The 18539-nt window shown below is 35.3% G+C and overlaps 3 protein-coding genes and 4 non-coding genes across 7 annotated transcripts; 1 reads left to right on the top strand and 6 right to left on the bottom strand.

Annotated features, from left to right (window-relative positions):
- Window positions 1-1993: 1993 nt before the first annotated feature.
- On the top strand, window positions 1994-4290 carry LOC108855789 (thylakoidal processing peptidase 1, chloroplastic). Its single transcript, XM_018629693.2, has 6 exons — window positions 1994-2888; window positions 3039-3107; window positions 3196-3264; window positions 3457-3543; window positions 3629-3696; window positions 3792-4290. Exons 1-6 carry the CDS (start codon window positions 2295-2297, stop codon window positions 3913-3915), a joined length of 1011 nt encoding a protein of 336 aa, XP_018485195.1. The 5' UTR covers window positions 1994-2294; the 3' UTR covers window positions 3916-4290.
- Window positions 4291-4400: 110 nt separating this feature from the next.
- On the bottom strand, window positions 4401-4485 carry LOC130512240 (small nucleolar RNA snoR114). Its single transcript, XR_008945797.1, has one exon. It is a non-coding gene; the product is annotated as a small nucleolar RNA snoR114 (small nucleolar RNA).
- Window positions 4486-4502: 17 nt separating this feature from the next.
- On the bottom strand, window positions 4503-4573 carry TRNAG-GCC (transfer RNA glycine (anticodon GCC)). The gene has a single exon. It is a non-coding gene; the product is annotated as a tRNA-Gly (tRNA).
- A 309-nt stretch (window positions 4574-4882) lies between these two features.
- Window positions 4883-4968, bottom strand: LOC130512241 (small nucleolar RNA snoR114). The gene has a single exon (XR_008945798.1). It is a non-coding gene; the product is annotated as a small nucleolar RNA snoR114 (small nucleolar RNA).
- A 15-nt stretch (window positions 4969-4983) lies between these two features.
- On the bottom strand, window positions 4984-5054 carry TRNAG-GCC (transfer RNA glycine (anticodon GCC)). Its single transcript has one exon. It is a non-coding gene; the product is annotated as a tRNA-Gly (tRNA).
- Window positions 5055-5892: 838 nt separating this feature from the next.
- On the bottom strand, window positions 5893-9881 carry LOC108855788 (B3 domain-containing transcription repressor VAL1). The gene is made up of 13 exons (XM_018629691.2): window positions 9600-9881; window positions 9269-9469; window positions 8962-9043; window positions 8774-8875; window positions 8155-8675; window positions 7974-8070; window positions 7727-7901; window positions 7569-7645; window positions 7100-7483; window positions 6975-7024; window positions 6792-6905; window positions 6652-6716; window positions 5893-6571 (listed from the first exon to the last, which is right to left on the bottom strand). The coding sequence occupies exons 2-13, from the start codon at window positions 9394-9396 to the stop codon at window positions 6060-6062; spliced, it is 2307 nt and encodes a 768-aa protein (XP_018485193.1). The 5' UTR covers window positions 9397-9469; window positions 9600-9881; the 3' UTR covers window positions 5893-6059.
- A 5029-nt stretch (window positions 9882-14910) lies between these two features.
- On the bottom strand, window positions 14911-17655 carry LOC108849675 (trans-cinnamate 4-monooxygenase). Its single transcript, XM_018623266.2, has 3 exons — window positions 16757-17655; window positions 16534-16667; window positions 14911-15666 (listed from the first exon to the last, which is right to left on the bottom strand). The coding sequence occupies exons 1-3, from the start codon at window positions 17539-17541 to the stop codon at window positions 15068-15070; spliced, it is 1518 nt and encodes a 505-aa protein (XP_018478768.1). The 5' UTR covers window positions 17542-17655; the 3' UTR covers window positions 14911-15067.
- Between the last annotated feature and the right edge of the window lie 884 nt (window positions 17656-18539).

Genomic DNA, 18539 nt, shown 5'->3' on the forward strand with positions numbered 1-18539 from the left:
TACAGCTTAAAAAAACCCGATTTCCTTTTCCCAATAGAAATAGTAATTTTTCTAAACCGAAAAGTTATACCGTACTGCAGGGGTCTGCGTCCCCCGCATCCCCCAGATGTCAACATTGATAACGAGTATCGCCCGCACTCGGTCGAATTACGTCTGACCCACGAATGCTGGGCATTTTACCGGTACATCAGAGATTTAAGACACACAGATGCAACAATATCAATATATCATATTGTCGTTTCAATTCAAAATGATCACCAAGGGCGTGGAAGCACTGACAAGACTAAGATAATTGATTACTAAGCATATTCTTGTTTTTGCTGTGATTACTTGACATATAAACAAAAGGTTAAACTAGTTAAGAAAATTACTTCAAGATTTTATAGTGTTATTTCTTAGAATATGGAGATGGATTGCGCCATGAACCTTGGAATATTTTGAAATTACAAAGTTGAAAATGGCGGTAAGACAACAAAGCCAGTGAAGAGACGTGAATAATTTCAAACTTAATAAGTACGGAATAAAAATATGATCGCTAGCTGGAGATTGAGAGGACCACTGACAAATAAACTGAGATTTAACAAAAGAAGAAAGAAGCAGAGATGGGATTTAAATCTTTAAGGTTCCTTCTCTGTCAAGAAGAAGGAATAAGAAAAAGAGGACCACTGTGCAAATTCCATCTCCTCAGCAAAAGGCATGTGAACACGTTAAGGTTTCTGAGTGAATTTTCTTGATTAGTGACTAGTGAGCAACATGTATTCAAATGTTATCATCTTCTTATGCACGATCGAGTCTTAAGAACATTGAATGTAACTGCATCATTTATCACGTCTTCGCATTTTGTAGATGAAAACGATCTAGTGTACGATGTATGATTGAGTACTGAAATATTATATACAAGACGTGTGATAATTTATTCATTGTCAATTGGTTCTGACTGATCCCGAGTAGAATATACTTTTTTCATATAACATATTTGTGGTAACTGATTGAAAGAAAAATGGGTTTATATATATTCAAAAATGATTTTGTTTAACTTCTTACTTTGTCATTATGTGGGTTCGGATTTCATATAGTCCATTTTTTTTGTATATGGAGACAAAAATATCTTTCTCAAAGTATGTGTTTAAAAATTGTACTGTTTATATAAAAAGACAACGTTATTTTATAAAATAATATTTTATGTATAAATAATTCAAAAACTTTTATAAGTTTTTATGCGGAGTTGGGATCTATGTTTTTTCTGATGGCAGCGTGGTTGATGTGTTGACTTGCATGTTAGTCGCGTCTGCTAGTCTTTTTGCGCTAGCGTGACTCCGTCTCTTCAGTCCTGGTGGTGTGGTGCTTGACGTTTGTATACTTCTATCTAGAATAATAGATTCGACGGTTTTGATCTTGAAGACCTGAAACATATATGTTTCTTTAGTCAAAGGGTGAAGAGGCCAAATCTGAATTTTGGTAGTCGTTTCGCTGGAAAAAAATGGCTCTCCAAGCTGGTCCTGATTTCTTATTCAGTACAATTCCATTTTAACCAACTTCCATTTTTTATAATATTGAACAAATATTTTTCTCTTGCCATCGGTGGTTGATTGTCCGGAAAATTATTCTTTGCAACTTATATTAAATGTTCATCAAAAATATTTAATTCTAATTTCTAAATTATCTGTTAATATCAGTTTTATAAAATAACAAAATAAATATTAAAAAAAAAAAGATAAAACACTACCTAACACTTAAAATAAATATTTTATTAACTACCTAAAATGTATTATACTAACTGATTTCTTATACAAAACTATACGTAAACTAACCGATATTTAGACACAAAAGACAGCACATCAGCAGTAACGACGAGATCGTGTGGCTCACAAAGCACCGCAGCCAAGTTTGACTCAACAACTTCTTTTCTTTTTCTTTTTTTTTTTTCACAGTATGACTTTTCTCTTTAGAATATTGAAATTAACTAAAAATATATAAATAGTTTTTTTCAGATATTAATTTTCCATTCTATCTATCTTCCTCTCCTCTCAGAAGCAAAGAAGCAACCTCTCTGATTACAAACCATCTGCCCCTTAGGGATTCCCAGATCTTCTTTCGATCTCTCCGGCGCAAACTCATCTCGTCGGGTCGGATAGTCCGACCTTCCAATTAACCGATTCCGTTTCAAATCAACCAACCGATTGATTAGAAATGGATTTCTTCTTCTGCTGAGCATCTCTGTATCTTCACCTTCGTTGCTCTACGACAGCTCGATTTACCCCCACCTCTACAAGCTCTTCTTCAAGCTCGTAGTCATGGCGATTCGAATCACCTTCACCTACTCCTCCTATGTCGCTCGCAACCTCTCCTCCTCCGCCTCCGCCGGAGTCCGTCTCGGCTCCGGCGGGGATCTCCGATCCTGCTTCCTCAATCCGAGGTTCTTCTCCCACAAGCCGGATCCTGACAGGTCCCCCAAGATCCGACCCGGGTCGACGATGTACAACACCAGCATCGCCACGGAAGGGAGGCAGAGTCCGCTCGTGATGGGTCTGATCTCTGTTCTCAAGTCAACGTCTGCTCCTCCCGAGTCAACGCTCCTCGGTGTTTCGCCGTCAAAGTCTTCTTCATCTTTGATTCCGTGGATGAATCCGCTGAGGATTGATGACGTGGACAGGGGAGGAACGGCGTTTGAGGGTTATGATGGTGACGAGGATGATGAGAAGGAGTCGAGTGGTGGAAGCGGATGGGTTAATAGGCTTCTGAGTATGTGTTCGGAGGACGCTAAGGCTGCTTTCACGGCGGTCACGGTGTCTCTGCTTTTCCGATCTGCTCTCGCCGAGCCCAAGTCGATTCCTTCCGCGTCTATGTACCCCACCCTTGACGTGGGTGATCGTGTTATGGCAGAGAAGGTAAAGCTCTCTGCGTTGCCCTTTGTTTTAGTTTAGAGATGCAGTAGTTGGTTGTACAATAGCTAAGCTAAGTTTGAGACTTTTAGTTGTTTGAATGATAATCTCAAAGCTTGTCTCTTTTTGTGTGTGTGTGTCTTGGTTTTTGGTTAGGTCTCGTACATTTTCAGGAAGCCGGAGATTTCGGAGATTGTGATCTTCAAGACTCCTCCAATCTTGGTGGTAAGTCAAAGATGCTTTTAAAAAAAAATGTTTTGATGGTTTGTTATATTGTAAAAGTATTGATGTTCTCCTTTTTGAATTTTTGCAGGAACATGGTTACAATTCCAATGATGTTTACATTAAGAGGATTGTGGCAAGTGAAGGTGACTGGGTTGAAGTAAGCCCCCCTTTAACCCAATCCACTTGTTGATTGATCCTACTTGTTCATTCACCTACGGTCGGTATTGTTACTCTTTTGTAGAGGCTTTTCTTGGACAACAAGTTTTCTCAGAATTGGACTCAAATCTTTTTTTTTTTTTTGTCAAATTGTTGTTTTTTTTCCTAACCTAGGGATGATGTATTAATGCAGGTTCGTGATGGGAAGCTCCTTGTGAATGAGAATGTGCAAGAAGAAGATTTTGTCTTGGAGCCAATGTCCTATAAAATGGAACCAATGGTGAACAAATCTTACTTACCATCATCTTTACTTCATCCTTGTTTAAGTATCAGATTTGTTGATAAGGTTTAATTGTTATTTGCAGTTTGTCCCCAAAGGTAATGTCTTCGTCCTCGGAGACAACCGCAACAAAAGCTTTGATTCTCATAACTGGTAACTAACTCTCTTAATGCATATAATCAGAGTCTTTAAATTGTGTTGATTGATGGTGTAATGATTTGACGGTTGTGTTGGATTGTAAATGTCAGGGGTCCACTCCCGATAGAGAACATTCTTGGAAGATCTGTGTTCCGGTACTGGCCACCGAGCAAAGTATCAGACACCATGTACCACGACCAAGCTGTGGCAAAGGGATCTGTTACTGTTTCATGACAAAATAAAAAGCTGGATGCTTTCTTAAGATTAAGCACATGATTGTGCAAAACCAGTCTGGTCAGGAATTGAAAACTCAAAAACATTATGTAGCCGCAGCTACATGATGTTGGTTATGGATCGTATCATCTGGTTGCCGCTGAAAGGTGGGAAGCCGGATAAATTATGTGTAGAAAAAAGGAATGGAAGGTGCAAACTGTAGAAGGTTTTTTTGCTAATAATTGTTGTGTGTGTTTAAAGCTTTAATGTTAAGGCAATTATTGTCACAAGTTTTTTTGTTGTTGTTGTATTATTTCTGTGTTTATGTATAACAATCCTGTAAACCTTTGTTGTTGTTAAGTAATAAAACCCAATATGGGATAATTGTTAATTTAATGTTTAAAGTTTTCAATGTGATTGAATAGAGTAGAATAGATAGTTTGAAATGGAATACATCAACATGAAATGTGAAGAAAATAGAAGGGAAAAACAAAATAAGAAGAGACGAGCTCAGGTAGTGGCAAATATCATCGTAGAACGGATGAAAGCGAAGGACCCAACCATCGCTATAACCAATAATCTTCACAGCTCATATATAACACATGATGTGCACCAGCCGGGAATCGAACCCGGGTCTGTACCGTGGCAGGGTACTATTCTACCACTAGACCACTGGTGCTTTGTTCAACAAGCAACTAAATAAGATTCCTATCAACCTGAACTAATGGCTAATTTAACGCACACAAACATGTGGCCACATGGATGTGAATAGAGTGACCATAAAGATGCACACCCTTGTCAAAGTTGTTGGTGTAAGTTCAGATAAAACAAGCAATTATGATTTGATTACATAGCCGATAATCGTCACAGCTCATCAACAACAATTGTGCACCAGCCGGTAATCGAACCCGTTTGAAATGTATATACAGTATATTAACATGAAATGTGAAGAAAACAGTAGAGAGAAAAAGGAAAAACAAAATAATATGAGCTCAGGCAGTGGCGAATGTCATCCATTGAACGGAAGATTGCGAAGGACCCAACCATCGCTATAGCCAATTATCATCACAGCTTATCAAACAACAATTGTGCACCAGCCGGAAATCGAACCCGGGTCTGTACCGTGGCAGGGTACTATTCTACCACTAGACCACTGGTGCTATGATGTACAAATAAAACTAACTTTTCAACTAATATAGAGCAATAGACTGAACAAGGACTTCTATTCAGTTGAACCAACGGTTATTTACTTAAATTTAACACTGCACAAAAAAAAAAATTTAACACACAAACATATGGCCACATGAAGTGAACAGAATGTGACCAAAAGATGCCACCCTTGTCAAAGTTGTTGCTGTAAGTTCGATAAAGCAAGAAATTATGATGATTATTATATGCACACGATGATGCACAAAACTGTTAATAATAGCTTCAGCAGAGAGGTTAACCAATTTCAATGGCTTTCTTTGTATTAAAGATATCCTCAGATCTCCCCGAAGGTTTTATGACTCTCCGGTCACAGAGCAGCCATCTTCTTATCTTATCCGATACAAAAACGGATGTAACAACAACAACAACCCAAGCGCTTTCCCTTAACGAGAAGTGTAACTCAAAGTCACATTTGGATGATGCTTACCAAATGTGAAGCCAAGGGGTACAGGTCTTGTTACAGACGGATAAACTCAAAGCGTTGACTGTTGTTCCCAACTAAAGTTACATTCTCTTTTTGAATGGAAGAATATTCAGCAAAAATAGTTTTCTTAACAGTAGATCAGACAATGTAAATATGATGAGAAGAAGAAGGATCTTAAATTTGAGCATAAACAGCAACACAAACAAAACTAATTCAACTATCTCATCATCACCAAACACTGAAGCACCATTTTGCTTTCTGCAAAACATATAGATTAATGGAGACAACACTAAAACTCACCACAGACCATAAGTAAAAAAAAAAAACTTAAAAAACCAAAAGGGAAAAAATGCAAAAACAGAGGATGGCCATTCTTGTTCTCTTGATTCAGAAGCAAACATAAAACTGTACCTCTCTCTCTCTCTCTCTGTCTTCTTATCTTGGTGTTCTTATAGAATATATATATATATATGTTTATATAAAAACAACTATGGCCTATGAGCTTAGCTTCTTTGTCCTCTTCCATATCATATCAGCTTGCACCTTTCGACTCTTCACCGATTTTCTCACCCTCTCCTTCTAACTCCGTTCCTCCTACAACATCACCCGCCTGTGCCACTCCTTCTCTTTTTTCACTCTCCTCTTTTCTTACAGCTCCAACCTCTTCTCTTTTAGAAGGATCACTGTTCAGATCTATCCTCCCTGCTTTACCCTCCCCCTTCTTCTCCTCCTCCGCTGCTGCTGCTTCTGCTGCTGCTTCCTCTCGCTCCAACTGCCTCTTCTTCCTCCTCATCATCTGCGTTTTGAACCTCCTCTTCACTGTGCTGCACACCGTGCACATGCAGTTCGGCTTGTGCCTCCCTGTCCCACTTGGCGGCTGAATGCACACAATGCATGAGCATCCAACCCTGTGCCTTGGATGTCTGGTCGTCGTCGCCGCCTCTGCCTCTCCCAAGGCTGCTGCACTCGCTAGTGCATCCAGACCCGACGGCTCTTCCTCAGTTCTTCCTGTCTGGCTCCCCCCTGTTCTTCTCTTCTTGTACTCTTAAATAAACACACACAAGAAGACAGTAAGTACCCCTGAGACTTGACATCTCAAAAGTATAAAACAGATTCCATCATACCTTTCCCCACTCTAAGAACATTCTCAAGCTCCTTCACACTCTCCTCCGGTGCAGAACACGAACACCTATCAATGTTTCTTTTTATCAAATTACAGCAAAAACCACAGCAAGGATGAAAAAAAACTTTTGGACAGTCTTACCTGCTCTGGTCCCAAACATTGTCTGAACAAGTCCACTTTGCAGAGAGAAGAGCGTCTAAAGGTAACCTTCTCCATTTAGAGCAGTCGTCACAAGATGCCCATCGTTCTTGTTCACTACATCACATTATATTATTCATTAGTACATTTCTTGAAAGAAGACAAAATATATTACTGTTAACTAACCCTGAAGGTCTTGAAGTAATTATCGTCCTCTTTCCAAAGACGGGAGGTTCCTGTCCATACACCATAAAACAAGAAACTCAATCACACGACACACTCATTGTTCGTAAAAAGAATCAACCACTTACGTCAAACTCTTCAAACTCATGCTCCTCAATGAGGACGATGGAAGGCTCTTCACTAGGAGAAGGACGAATCAACTCCTGAGTTTCTTCCCATGTGATTCTAACCTCCTTAGACTCCTCACTATCCCAAAGCAGTCTCTTGCTTTTTGCTCCCACAGTTCGAGTCCTCTTCTTGACTTTCACCCGTGACGGATCATCATCATCATCACAGCTCTTTCCTCCGTTCATCTCACTCTTCTTCGAGCTCAAACGCTCAGGCAGACCTTTCAGTTCTTCAGGAGGAGTTTGCGAGGGACACGATGAAGCGTTTATGGAGGTTGGGGTCTCTGTAACACCAGAAGATGATGTGTCCTCGTTTGAAGCACCGTTGGTAAGACCACCAGACCCCTGTTTATAAAAGATTGGATCAAGATAAGAATGGAGCTAAGCAAAAAGAGAAGAAAAAAGAAACAGTTCATAGAGAGAACAGAACCAGTATGTCTCCAGTATGAGTTGCCTTCCTGAAACCCATGATTAGTTTGCCACCAGGATCAACCCTACTGAATGTTACTGTAACAAAATAAAAAAAAACATGAGTATATATTCAGAATCTATGTTATGATATGACAAAACATGAAGAAAGTTTATAACCTGTATCACCAGCCTGTAGCATCATGGACTGTACGCAGGCGGTGACACCTTCTAAGACATACATTCTACTGTTGTTATTAGGCCAGAATCTGAACTGGAACGTCCACTCCGTACCCCTCACATCTTGTATTTTCAAAGGAATGCCTTCTGATTGACTTATAGGAGGAAAATACGCCTACACACACACACAGAGTCCTACCTCTTTAGAGAGAGAGATCTCAAAGCAACATAGAGATGAGATAGTTACCTCTGCACAGGCTTTTGGAAGAACTAGACGACCAATGCGACCGGCATCACTTGCACTTAGAGTTTTCTCAAAAAGAGGCACAATGTTTAAATTCAAACTAGAAAAAAAAACTGTTAAGGAAAAACATGGAGGCACCAGAACTGTATCCAAAGTAAAAGTGTTTGGCAAATAAAAAGGATACTTTCCGGAGATTTGCTGAAGCTCTTTATCAGTATACTTTGGCCAATACCGAGGAAGCAAATGGCTTTTCCCACGGCCTTCAACAGGAGGCCTACCGATCCGGGGCTGAGCAGATTTGCTAATAGTCCCAGGAGGAGTTCCAAGCACAGATTTTGAAGGCTTTTGCAGTATACCAGAGGTAGAGCGTTGGAGAGTGTGAGACTGGGAAGCAGCATTTGCAAAAGAAAGGCTATAAGGAAGTGTTGCCAAAGATGGCTGTGAAGAAGGTGTTGATGATGATTCATGCGTTTTCCCAGCGTCCAGCCTATTCACGTTGGTGGTGGCATTATCTGGTTTCATGAGATTACCAAACCCACGTTGAGGCATGAACTCTTCTCTTTTGTCATCTCCCTGGACTAGTGGCTGAGAAAAGAGATCAGCTTGGCTTCTTATTACTCCGTCAACACTCATTCCGATTTCTCCATTAGTATGTTGCCTGTTGTTCATGGGCAAACTGCTAAACAGACCTGAACTCTCACCTCTCTTATTTTGCAAAAGAAAAAACAAAGAAACATTAAGACAGAAGAACACAGACTCGCTTGAAATATATTCAAACTAAAAAAAAACAGAGTCAAACTCACCAAGTTGGGTTGATGGCAGCTAGTACAAGTAGCACAACCAACACCACCGTAGTCCATAAACTCGATAACAAGCTTAGATGCAATGCATCCACAATGAAGCCTCTGTCATTACATAATCTCAATTCAAACCAAACATTACAGAGACAACACTAAATAAAAAAGAAGAGAAACACTTTTAAAGAACCCACCTTGTTGCACAAATAGCATTCCCTCCAACCAGATTGGTCCGAATGGAATGTCTCACAGAAAACAGAACTCTCATAAGCCGATCTATAAAAGACAACCAAATCAAAACATTTAATCATCGTCCTCTATTTTTATTATCCCCTTAACAATTAATTTCTGTATTAAATTTCGTGCTATTTATAGACCAAAAAGAGTCAATGATTGGTTAACGAATAAGCAGAACACAACACAACACAGACACCATAAGAACGAAAAAAAAGATGGAGACTTTTGAGTTCAACGAGAGAGAGAGAGATTGGGATTACGTACCCGCAACGAAAACAGAGATCAGCGAGAGCACCAGATCGAAGAGGCCAACCTCTCTTCCATTCCACAGTAGAAGTCGAGCCGCACGATGCGTTCATGCACATCTTTGACCCAGTGTTGACTTGGAACATCTTTAAAGTCTCAACCTTTCGACGACCCACCACCAGATTTTATCAAAAATCACAATCGGAAAATCTTAGAACCCTAGAGAAGAGACCAATCGGAGATGAAATCGACGTGAATTAGAATAGAGACTTGGCATATGAGCATGCATCGACGTGGGTTAATCCGATAGTCGCGTTAGAGATCAGAGGAGAGGTTCAATGAAACTCACCGCGAGAAGTAGAAGAGGACGGCGGATTGCAAGAACAGAGGGGAGTATAACGGCGAGGAGAAGGAGGCTACGAGGTTTTGGGGTTTTTTTTTTGTTTTTAATTATGCGATGTAAAATTAAAATTATGGGTCAGAGATAAAATAGAGAGAAGAGGAGGGAGCATGCAAGGAGAGGAGGAAAGAAACGCATGAAATGCATGCACGACACTTGAGACCATACAACCACACACGCCGCTTAAGACCAAAGTATAACCAAGAGAGATTACAAGAGACACCAACTGAAAAGACTTTTGGCCTTTTTTTATTTCTTCCCTTTTTGACTTTTTCTTTTCTTTTTCTTTTCTTTTTAGTCTGGACTCTGGAGGTTTCAAGTTTTTTTTTTGTTCTTTTGTATTTATAGGAATGGATTAGGATTGGTGGGGATCATATTTTTGGGGAAAATATATGTGTTTCCCTATTATATTCAAGATTAATGGGTATGTGACATGAATTTGATATTTGATTATATGTATTCAACTCTAATGTGTTAGCTATTTTTTGGTGTAAAATTAGAATATTAAATTTATTCTATTTGATTTTAGAATGCATCCATGAAACTTGAAGAATACACACATTCATCAGACACAGAAGGCTTTGAGCTTGAGAAGGCTCTTAGTCTTAAGTATTCAACTCTAGTATGAGGTAGTTTCTGTGTAAACTTGGAATATTAATATCTCTTGAGAGAATATCTTTTTCATGCTTTATAAGTTTTTTATTGGCTAATCATAAATGTAGAATGCATGCATGACACTTGAAGGATACACACACACATACATCACAAACGGAATGCTTTGAGCTTCTTCTTTTTTTTCTATTGACCTTTTTGTATAGTCGAATACAATAAAAATCAAGATTTTTTTTTTCCGAACGACTATGTATCTTGACATATTTATTGACTCGGATATTTTGAGTCTTGCGCTAAAATTAATACTTCAATAAGGATCAAGACTAAACCTATTTTTCCTCTTATAAATTAATATTTGATAAATTAATAAAAAAAATTGATCTTAAGTTGATTTGGTTTAAAATATGATACAAATCAATAATATAATATTTTTTAGAAATTTTTATGTAAATATATATTCCTACTAAAATTATAAATTAATAATATATATATATATATATAATATTGTTTGTGAAGTTATTTTTCACCTTGAACTCTAACAATAAAACTTACAGCAGCTAAAGTCTTTACTGTCCTTAATCTATACTATTATTTGTTAACACATAATTAATCATAAATGAAAAATGAGTTTCATTAATTTGATCATTATCATTATCTAAAATAGTTTATATTGTGTTATAAAGTCTTTAGTACTTTAATGGATAATTAAATTTTGTTAATATATAATTAATCATAAATTAAAAATGAATTTAATTGATTTAAAATTATCATTATATAAAAATAGTTTATAATGTATTATCTAAAAAATATTTACATCTAGATAAATTCGTATACAAATATTATATAATTTTATGTATATATGAGAATTTCAAATTTATTCTATGCAATAAAAGATAATTTCATAATACTAAAAACTTGGTCAAATGTAAAGAATTTGACATTTAATTTATTACTGAATATTTCAAGCACATGAATATCTTCAAGTTCAGTTTATGTAATATTTATGTTATAATAAAAAAATTGTAAATAAAAATTTGGTTTTTTGCAAATATGACTCAAAACTCAAAATCAAACACTAACATATGATTTTTTTGGAACTTTCATATGTCTTATTCACCCCAAAAATTCGGATTAATCATGAAATATATTATTTTTTTATTTTTTGAAAATGAGTAGTTTACTTTATTATACTCATCTTAAACAAGTATTTACAATATTAAAATTTCTAATAATACACCAATCACCATAAAGAGTCAATTTAAAATTCTTAATGCACTTAAAAATCGATTTTCAGTCCTCCTACATTTTTGTTGCAGCCATTTAAGAGAAAAATAGAACATATGTATTTTTTTCTTTATATAAAGAGATACATATTTCAATAAAGTTAAACATTGAGTTACTTTTACGTGTGATTCAAGTTTGGGTATATTATTGGAGTTAAAATTTTGAATTATATTTGACAAATTTTCCATAAAAATATTTATTATATAGTTCATTATTAAATATTTTGAATGTATGAACAATAACTCATTATAATGGTATTTCAATTGATAATATATCTATAAATGAACCCATATACAAATGATATAAAAGTATTATTACCAAGTATAGAAGTATGAGTACCAAGTATTAGTATAAGTATACAAATTTTTGTGTATGTGCTGGTACAATCAAGTGAACAAAAAAGGTACTGATACCATCAAACATATAATTGTACATTGTACAATTGGCTCATGATCACCTGATTATTAATAATGCGTTCGTATTATATCCAATTTTAGGAAGTATGATTTAGAATACTTGTGTTTTCACTATTCACAATGCAAAAGACAGAATCATACTCTTCCTTGTTCGCTGTCTCCTATTCATAACGCACATACAAATTTAGAAAACAAATACAATTTAGTTGTTTTTTTTTCTTTCCGTTTGCTCTCCCTCATTTTTCATCATTTTCTTTTTCTCTTTGTCTGTTGATCATCAAGGTGATCATTTTTATTTTGTTTTGTTTCAAAGTTCTTTAACCAATTGATTTTTTTCAACTTACATATTGCACTTTTCTTATGTTTTTTTTGTAGATGTCTTCACCTGATGATAATGGTTCTAATTCATTTGAAAACACAGTTCTTTATGATGCCAAGGTATGCGACGTTAAGTATAGGCGCATGTGTATTATTTTACAGCATAACTAAATTACTAAGTATGTATACTTATTACTCGATCTCAAATACCAAATGTGAGTAATACAGATATAGAGTTAGGAGGTATTTATGATTCTATTAACAATGAACATTGAGAAGCACATATAGTTCATGTAAGGTAAATTTTCTTGTTTATGCAAGAGAAAAATAGTTGAAATTGTAAATTTATAAATTGTATTTTATCATATATTTTGTTTATATTTTTCTAATTTTTACTTATATTTTGCTTATATTTTGTCATGAACAAAAATAATGTTTATCATTGAAAGAAAACAATAATGTTTGAACAACACAATTTTTTTAGCGTATTTCTGATCTTGGGTTTGGTACTTTGATGCTCTTTCTCACCATCAGACCAAAACCATGTTTTCGACATCTCTAATGCAAATTAATAAACATTTTATTAATTTATATATGGTAAAATTTATTTATTTTTGTAAATTAATAACTTTATAGATTAATAAAATATTTTTTTCATCCACAATTAATTCTTGAACCTGGTTTGAATAGTAAGAACTCCAGAAAGTTTATATACGGGCAGCTGATAAATCAGAAATTTGATAGATTTAATTCAACCGATATTATACATGTGCTATTTGTTTTCGAATGGTTGATCAACATTTTTATTTTAAAATAATAGTTTATATAATTTATGCGAAACAAATATTATCTGAAGATAAAATGAACATGATTATAAAAAGTTCAGAAGATAAAATGGACATGATTATAAAAAAATTTAATCTATTTTTATTATGACATTACTTTCTTGGTCGATATCTCTAACTCAAAAAAAAATCTTGAATTGGAAAGTTGAACATAGCTCTTCATTCGGTTCTCTTCCCTTTTGGAAGTTTTGCAAGAAGATCCTCTCAATCTCAAGTGACAATGGTTAAACCATTCTCACTTTCATTTCCCACTCTGGTCATCTCTAAACAATTGGTGGTTTTGTGCTGTAAGAATGATGATGGGGATGAGAAGAAAATTTCGACTCCTCCTCCTCCTCCGTGTGGATCGACTCCTCCTCCTAGTCCTCCGCATTTTTCATTTTTATCATTCCAAATATTTGGTTTACAAATAAAATGTTAAAAATATAGTTTGCATTTTGTGATATATTATAAATTAACATATCTTACTTAACATTTCTATTATTATTTTATGTTTTATATGTATATACTTTGATGTTACTTGTTGATCAATAAAGTTTTTGTGCTACAGATTTACTCTGGTATGATAAACATATTGTGTTACACGGTTGATTTTATAAAAAAAAAATTATTATTTTGGGTTGTTTACACAGAATAATATATGGTGTTGCTAACAAATAGCTGTATACATAAGTATCTTGAAATAATTAATTTACATATTATTAAATTAATAATTTGAAGTGTAACTTAAATATATTAATCTATACTATTAAAAGATGATCATATTTTAAAAATTTTGGATTTTGCCCTTGGATTCTCATCATATTTACAAAACAATACCACTCTTCTTTCTAAATATTATTTTCGTGCATGACATTATTTAGAAATCTTGTGATCAAATATGAATATATACATGAAATTAAAAAGAGATTATGTTTTTTAATAACCATTTATTCATTTTCTTCAAACTACATTATAAATAAATCAACAAAGTTGTAGGAATCACACATTTATTCAATTTCATATAATATTAATAAGTATATGAATAATTTAATCATTTAAAAAAATATTATCAGATTTTTTAAGTTTTTATTAGATCAATTGGTATCAGATCACGGTTTTATAGCAAGTTTTTGTTTTTACTATGTTTATAGATTTTTTAACTAAAGATTTTTTTCATAAAATACAAATATAATATTATATGAATCGCCAGATCTATCAGTTTAACTATGGATCAAAGTCGAATATAAAAACACTACTTTAAACTCAAACATTATATTAGAAACAAAACTAAATTATAATTTTTCCCATTGAATTTTTTAAAATTCATGTAATTTTTTTCTCAAAACCGTCAATAAAACAAATGTCTGCGCTTTTTAAAGCGCAGATATTTTCTGTTGATTTTTTGATAAAATATGTATGAATTTATAATTTTTATTAGAAAAATAACAATTTTATAAGTTTTTTTTTGTTTCTTCAAATTTTTTAAAGTTAGTCTAATGACTCTAATATATTTGAGTTTCAAGTAGTGTTTTTATATTTGATCCAAACTTGTGGTTGAACATATAGACCTGACATTTGATATATAACCCGTATTAATATGTGTTTACATAAACAATTTGTTAATATTATTAATTTCTTGAAATTATAGGAGTACGTGATAATATTTTGTTGAATAATATATTGTTATAGAACAACTTTATTAATAATACTCCTATAAACATGTAGGTTGCATGTTAAAGTAGCATGATATATTCTTGAGACATTTATGAAATAGTCAAAAATTTAAGTGACAACTTCCAACAGTAGATAAAAAATTAGGACTATAAATTAATAGATTAGATTCAAGACAATGTACACCACTTATTATTCTTGCAACCATGGAACGAACCCTTTAACATTTTGCACAATATTCAACAGATATACCACATATCAAGAAGTCATTTGACAGAATTTTCTTTTTTCAGAAGGCCCTTGGTTTCATTACTATTGTGGATTGGTTAAGGATCTGCAAGCTGAACTGTCCACATTTCTCAGAGGTATCCACTTTAGATTGTCCCGGAGGAGGAAGAAGCTCGAAGTTCTGTACCAATCTACCAATGGTGATTCCCAAAATGGGCAACGCCAATATAATCCCGGGACAGCTTCTACGTCCAACACCAAACGGTACATACCTGAAGTCATTACCGTTTGCTTCCACGTGCAACTCTTCTTCAAGGAACCTCTCGGGTCTAAACTCTTCAGGCTTATTCCAGCTGCTAGGATTGTTCGCTAGCCACCAGGCATTGATCAAGATTCTGCTTTCTGCTGGGATGTCGTAGCCAGAGAGCTTAGCGTCCTTGTGGTTCATGTGTGGCACGAGGAGAGGAACACTCATTCTTCTACGGATGGTCTCTTTGATAACAGCTTGGAGGTATGGAAGCTTGTGAAGCTCAGGCTCCGTGACTTGCACGCCTGGTCCAAGAACCGTGTCGATTTCCTTCCTTAGCTTGCTCTGTATTTCGGGATGGTTCACTAGCTCTGCGATTCCCCACTCCATAGACGTTAGTGTTGTCTCAATCGCTGTTTCAGCACAAATGACGTAAGAAACTAGTATCACATAAACTGAATATATATCCATTATAATCCAGCCTTTTTCAGAGAGACAAATGGCTAAGTTGTGACTTGCGAGGTTGGTCTAGTTTGCTGTTTCACCCAAAACAATAGTGTTCAAATTTCGTATGCAAGCAGTGAAGCGTAGAGGTTTTGATTACGTATCCTACATGAAAGAAATTGGCAAAGAAAAAGATGAAAAGGAATGATGCATGCTAGGCTTTGGCATTTGATACCCAATCAGATTCAGATAGTTTTTTTTCAAGTTTTTTGGGTAATTACAACTTCCTAGGCTTCATTGAGGTTTTATAAATTCTTGGATACTTTGGTTAATAAAATATTGGATTCATGTATATTTTAGAAGTCTATCTAAAACTTATTTTACATCTGAACTCATTTCGAATTCGGTTAATAATATTACATGATCAGATATTTATCATATAAAAATAAACATAAATAGGTATTTGAAGAAGGTGCACAAAAAAAAGAACTTATTTAGGTTTGAAGATACTAGTTTGTGTTTTCAGATCTTGTTTAATACTTCGGATATAAATGTTTTTTATAAGGTATAATAAGTATAAATCATACCACTCTACAAAACTCATTCTGTATTTTTTATTGCTCATATAAGATACAGATTCAGTTTTTGTTTTTGTTTGAGTTCTGTTTGGATCTCGAGTTTCACTTTTTTTTCTAGGCTTAGATGATGCACTGCATTCGTGACCAAAAAAAAAAGATGATGCAATGCAAAATGATCGGTTTGTTCAAGAAAATCTCAAATATAATAAACCGGATACTGAACCAGGAAACCAAATATAATAAGGCCAAGGAAGTTACCAGCGACATTGATGTTCTCAACAATGTAAAGAACGTTATCCTCGTTGATTTCTCCCTTCTTTTGAGCTTCAAGGATGTAATCAATGGCGCATTTCAACCCTTCGCTACCTGTAGGTTTAGCGCTCGGAACCTGCCTGTTTGCTTTCTCAAACATTAGTTTTCAAAATCCATAAATATATATAAAAAAAAAAAACAAAAGTTAACACAAACAGACCAAACTCACTTCCTTTCGTCAACAAAGTACTTCTTGAAGAGCGCTAGTCTTCGATCCTTCACATCTTGGCAGATCCTCAGATAGCCTCTCAAGAACGGCCTGAGGATAGGGATGAAGTCGCCGTAGTTGTACTCAAAGCTCTGAGTCAACCTGCCTCTCTCTCCGTTCAAGAACTTGAGCCTGAGGAAAAGAGGATCATCCTCACTCTCAAACCTCTTACCGAACATGATACGGAACATGTTGTTGTACACCATCAGCTGCAAACGCTTCTTCACCACGATCCCTCTCGTCGCTGCGTCAGGAGTCTTCTTCACGTCCTCGATAACGCTTCCAGCTTCGAACTCCCATCCTTCCCGGTTCTGCTGAACCACTTTGCTGGTGAAGAACGGAACCGTCATGATACGTCTCATCTTCCTCCAGTGCTCACCGTACACGGTGAACACCATGTCTTGTCCCTTCCCTGTGAAGATATCGTACACCATGTTCCTGTGTCGGGAACCGAACTCTACCCCTTGTGTGTGGAGCACTTCCTTGGTCAGTTCGGGCGAAGAGACGACCACTATGTTTCGCTGACCCATCTTGAAAAGGAAGAGGTCACCGAACTTCTTGGCGTAGTAGACGAGTTTACGGTGGTTGAGATCATCTCCGACCTGGAGCCAGTTTCCGAAGATAGGAATAGGTGTAGGACCGGGGGGTAGCTTCAGTTTCTTGCCGCGGAGCTTGGAGATCACTGCGGCGAGAACCACCGCCACGAAGACGGCGATGAGAGACTTCTCTAGTAAGAGAAGGTCCATACTACAACTTCACTTTTCGAATTGTTTATTTGTATCACAGTGATTATTTACTTTTCGAATAGGGAAATGAAAGCAGAAAAGCTGGTGACAAAAGAAAAAAGAGATAGGATGTGTACGGTGAAAGAAGGAAGTTGTTTAGATTGAAAACGTTTTCCTCGATATCACCTTTTACACATTTCATCACACTTATCAAACTCAAGTTCGCTTTGTTCTCTTATTTTTAAAGAAACAAATTACATAATAATGTATCTGTTTCACAGAGAGTGTTATTTTGTCATTTTTCCTTGTTATATAAAAATATCATTTTAGTATTTCAGTACTGTTTTTATAAATTACACTAATTTCATGTAAAAAGTGTGTCAAAGTAATACTACTCTAAACAGAGAGAGTAATTTCTTCTCATTTTTTTTTACATTTAATTCGAAGGTTAAATTTTATAAAACTTTTGTTATGCCCAGATGTATTAACATTTTAGAATGTATCAATCTCTATAAGTTGATTGTATTGCAGTAGTTAATTTTACTAATTCAGTTTTAACATGTGATAGGTTCAAACCTGGACTAGATTAGGACACTAGAAGTTATTCTTGCGAGTGGGGTTCGAAAACTTCCTAGGCTAAATTTTCTTCTCAAGCTTTGAATATATATATTTTGAATAATCTGATGAGCAGGAGTTAGCTTCAAAACATATATTTATGGTAATTTCAAGATACCGCAGGAGATTCACGGTAAATACAGATTATAAAACGGATATCCTTTCATTTAGCCTTCAAATGCATGTGGTGAACGGATAATTATTTGGACGAGATTAGGAAAGTGAGACAAAAAAAATTCAGACATGATGTATGATCAGGACTGGAAACCCATCGTGAAATGGACAGGGCTAGTTGAAACGAGAAAGGAAATGAACTCCACATGTTACTGAATTATTGTTTTAAATGAAATTGTGTAATGAGGTTTAGTAGGTTTGAAAGCGATTTCATGAACGTTAGTTACACG

This window comes from Raphanus sativus, chromosome 4 (assembly GCF_000801105.2).
Source record: "Raphanus sativus cultivar WK10039 chromosome 4, ASM80110v3, whole genome shotgun sequence".
Classification (NCBI taxonomy): Eukaryota; Viridiplantae; Streptophyta; class Magnoliopsida; order Brassicales; family Brassicaceae; genus Raphanus; species Raphanus sativus.

Coding starts and splice junctions, on each gene's coding strand:
- LOC108855788 (XM_018629691.2), bottom strand. CDS start 9,396: ATGTTCCAAGTCAACACTGGGTCAAAGATGTGCATGAACGCATCGTGC. Junction 8,876..8,961: donor AATGCTATTTGTGCAACAAG/GTGGGTTCTTTA, acceptor ATGTAATGACAG/AGGCTTCATTGTGGATGCAT. Junction 8,071..8,154: donor CTTCAGCAAATCTCCGGAAA/GTATCCTTTTTA, acceptor TTTTTTTTCTAG/TTTGAATTTAAACATTGTGC.
- LOC108855789 (XM_018629693.2), top strand. CDS start 2,295: ATGGCGATTCGAATCACCTTCACCTACTCCTCCTATGTCGCTCGCAAC. Junction 2,889..3,038: donor ATCGTGTTATGGCAGAGAAG/GTAAAGCTCTCT, acceptor GTTTTTGGTTAG/GTCTCGTACATTTTCAGGAA. Junction 3,544..3,628: donor CCTATAAAATGGAACCAATG/GTGAACAAATCT, acceptor TGTTATTTGCAG/TTTGTCCCCAAAGGTAATGT.
- LOC108849675 (XM_018623266.2), bottom strand. CDS start 17,541: ATGGACCTTCTCTTACTAGAGAAGTCTCTCATCGCCGTCTTCGTGGCG. Junction 16,668..16,756: donor TACTTTGTTGACGAAAGGAA/GTGAGTTTGGTC, acceptor GAAAGCAAACAG/GCAGGTTCCGAGCGCTAAAC. Junction 15,667..16,533: donor TGAGAACATCAATGTCGCTG/GTAACTTCCTTG, acceptor GTGCTGAAACAG/CGATTGAGACAACACTAACG.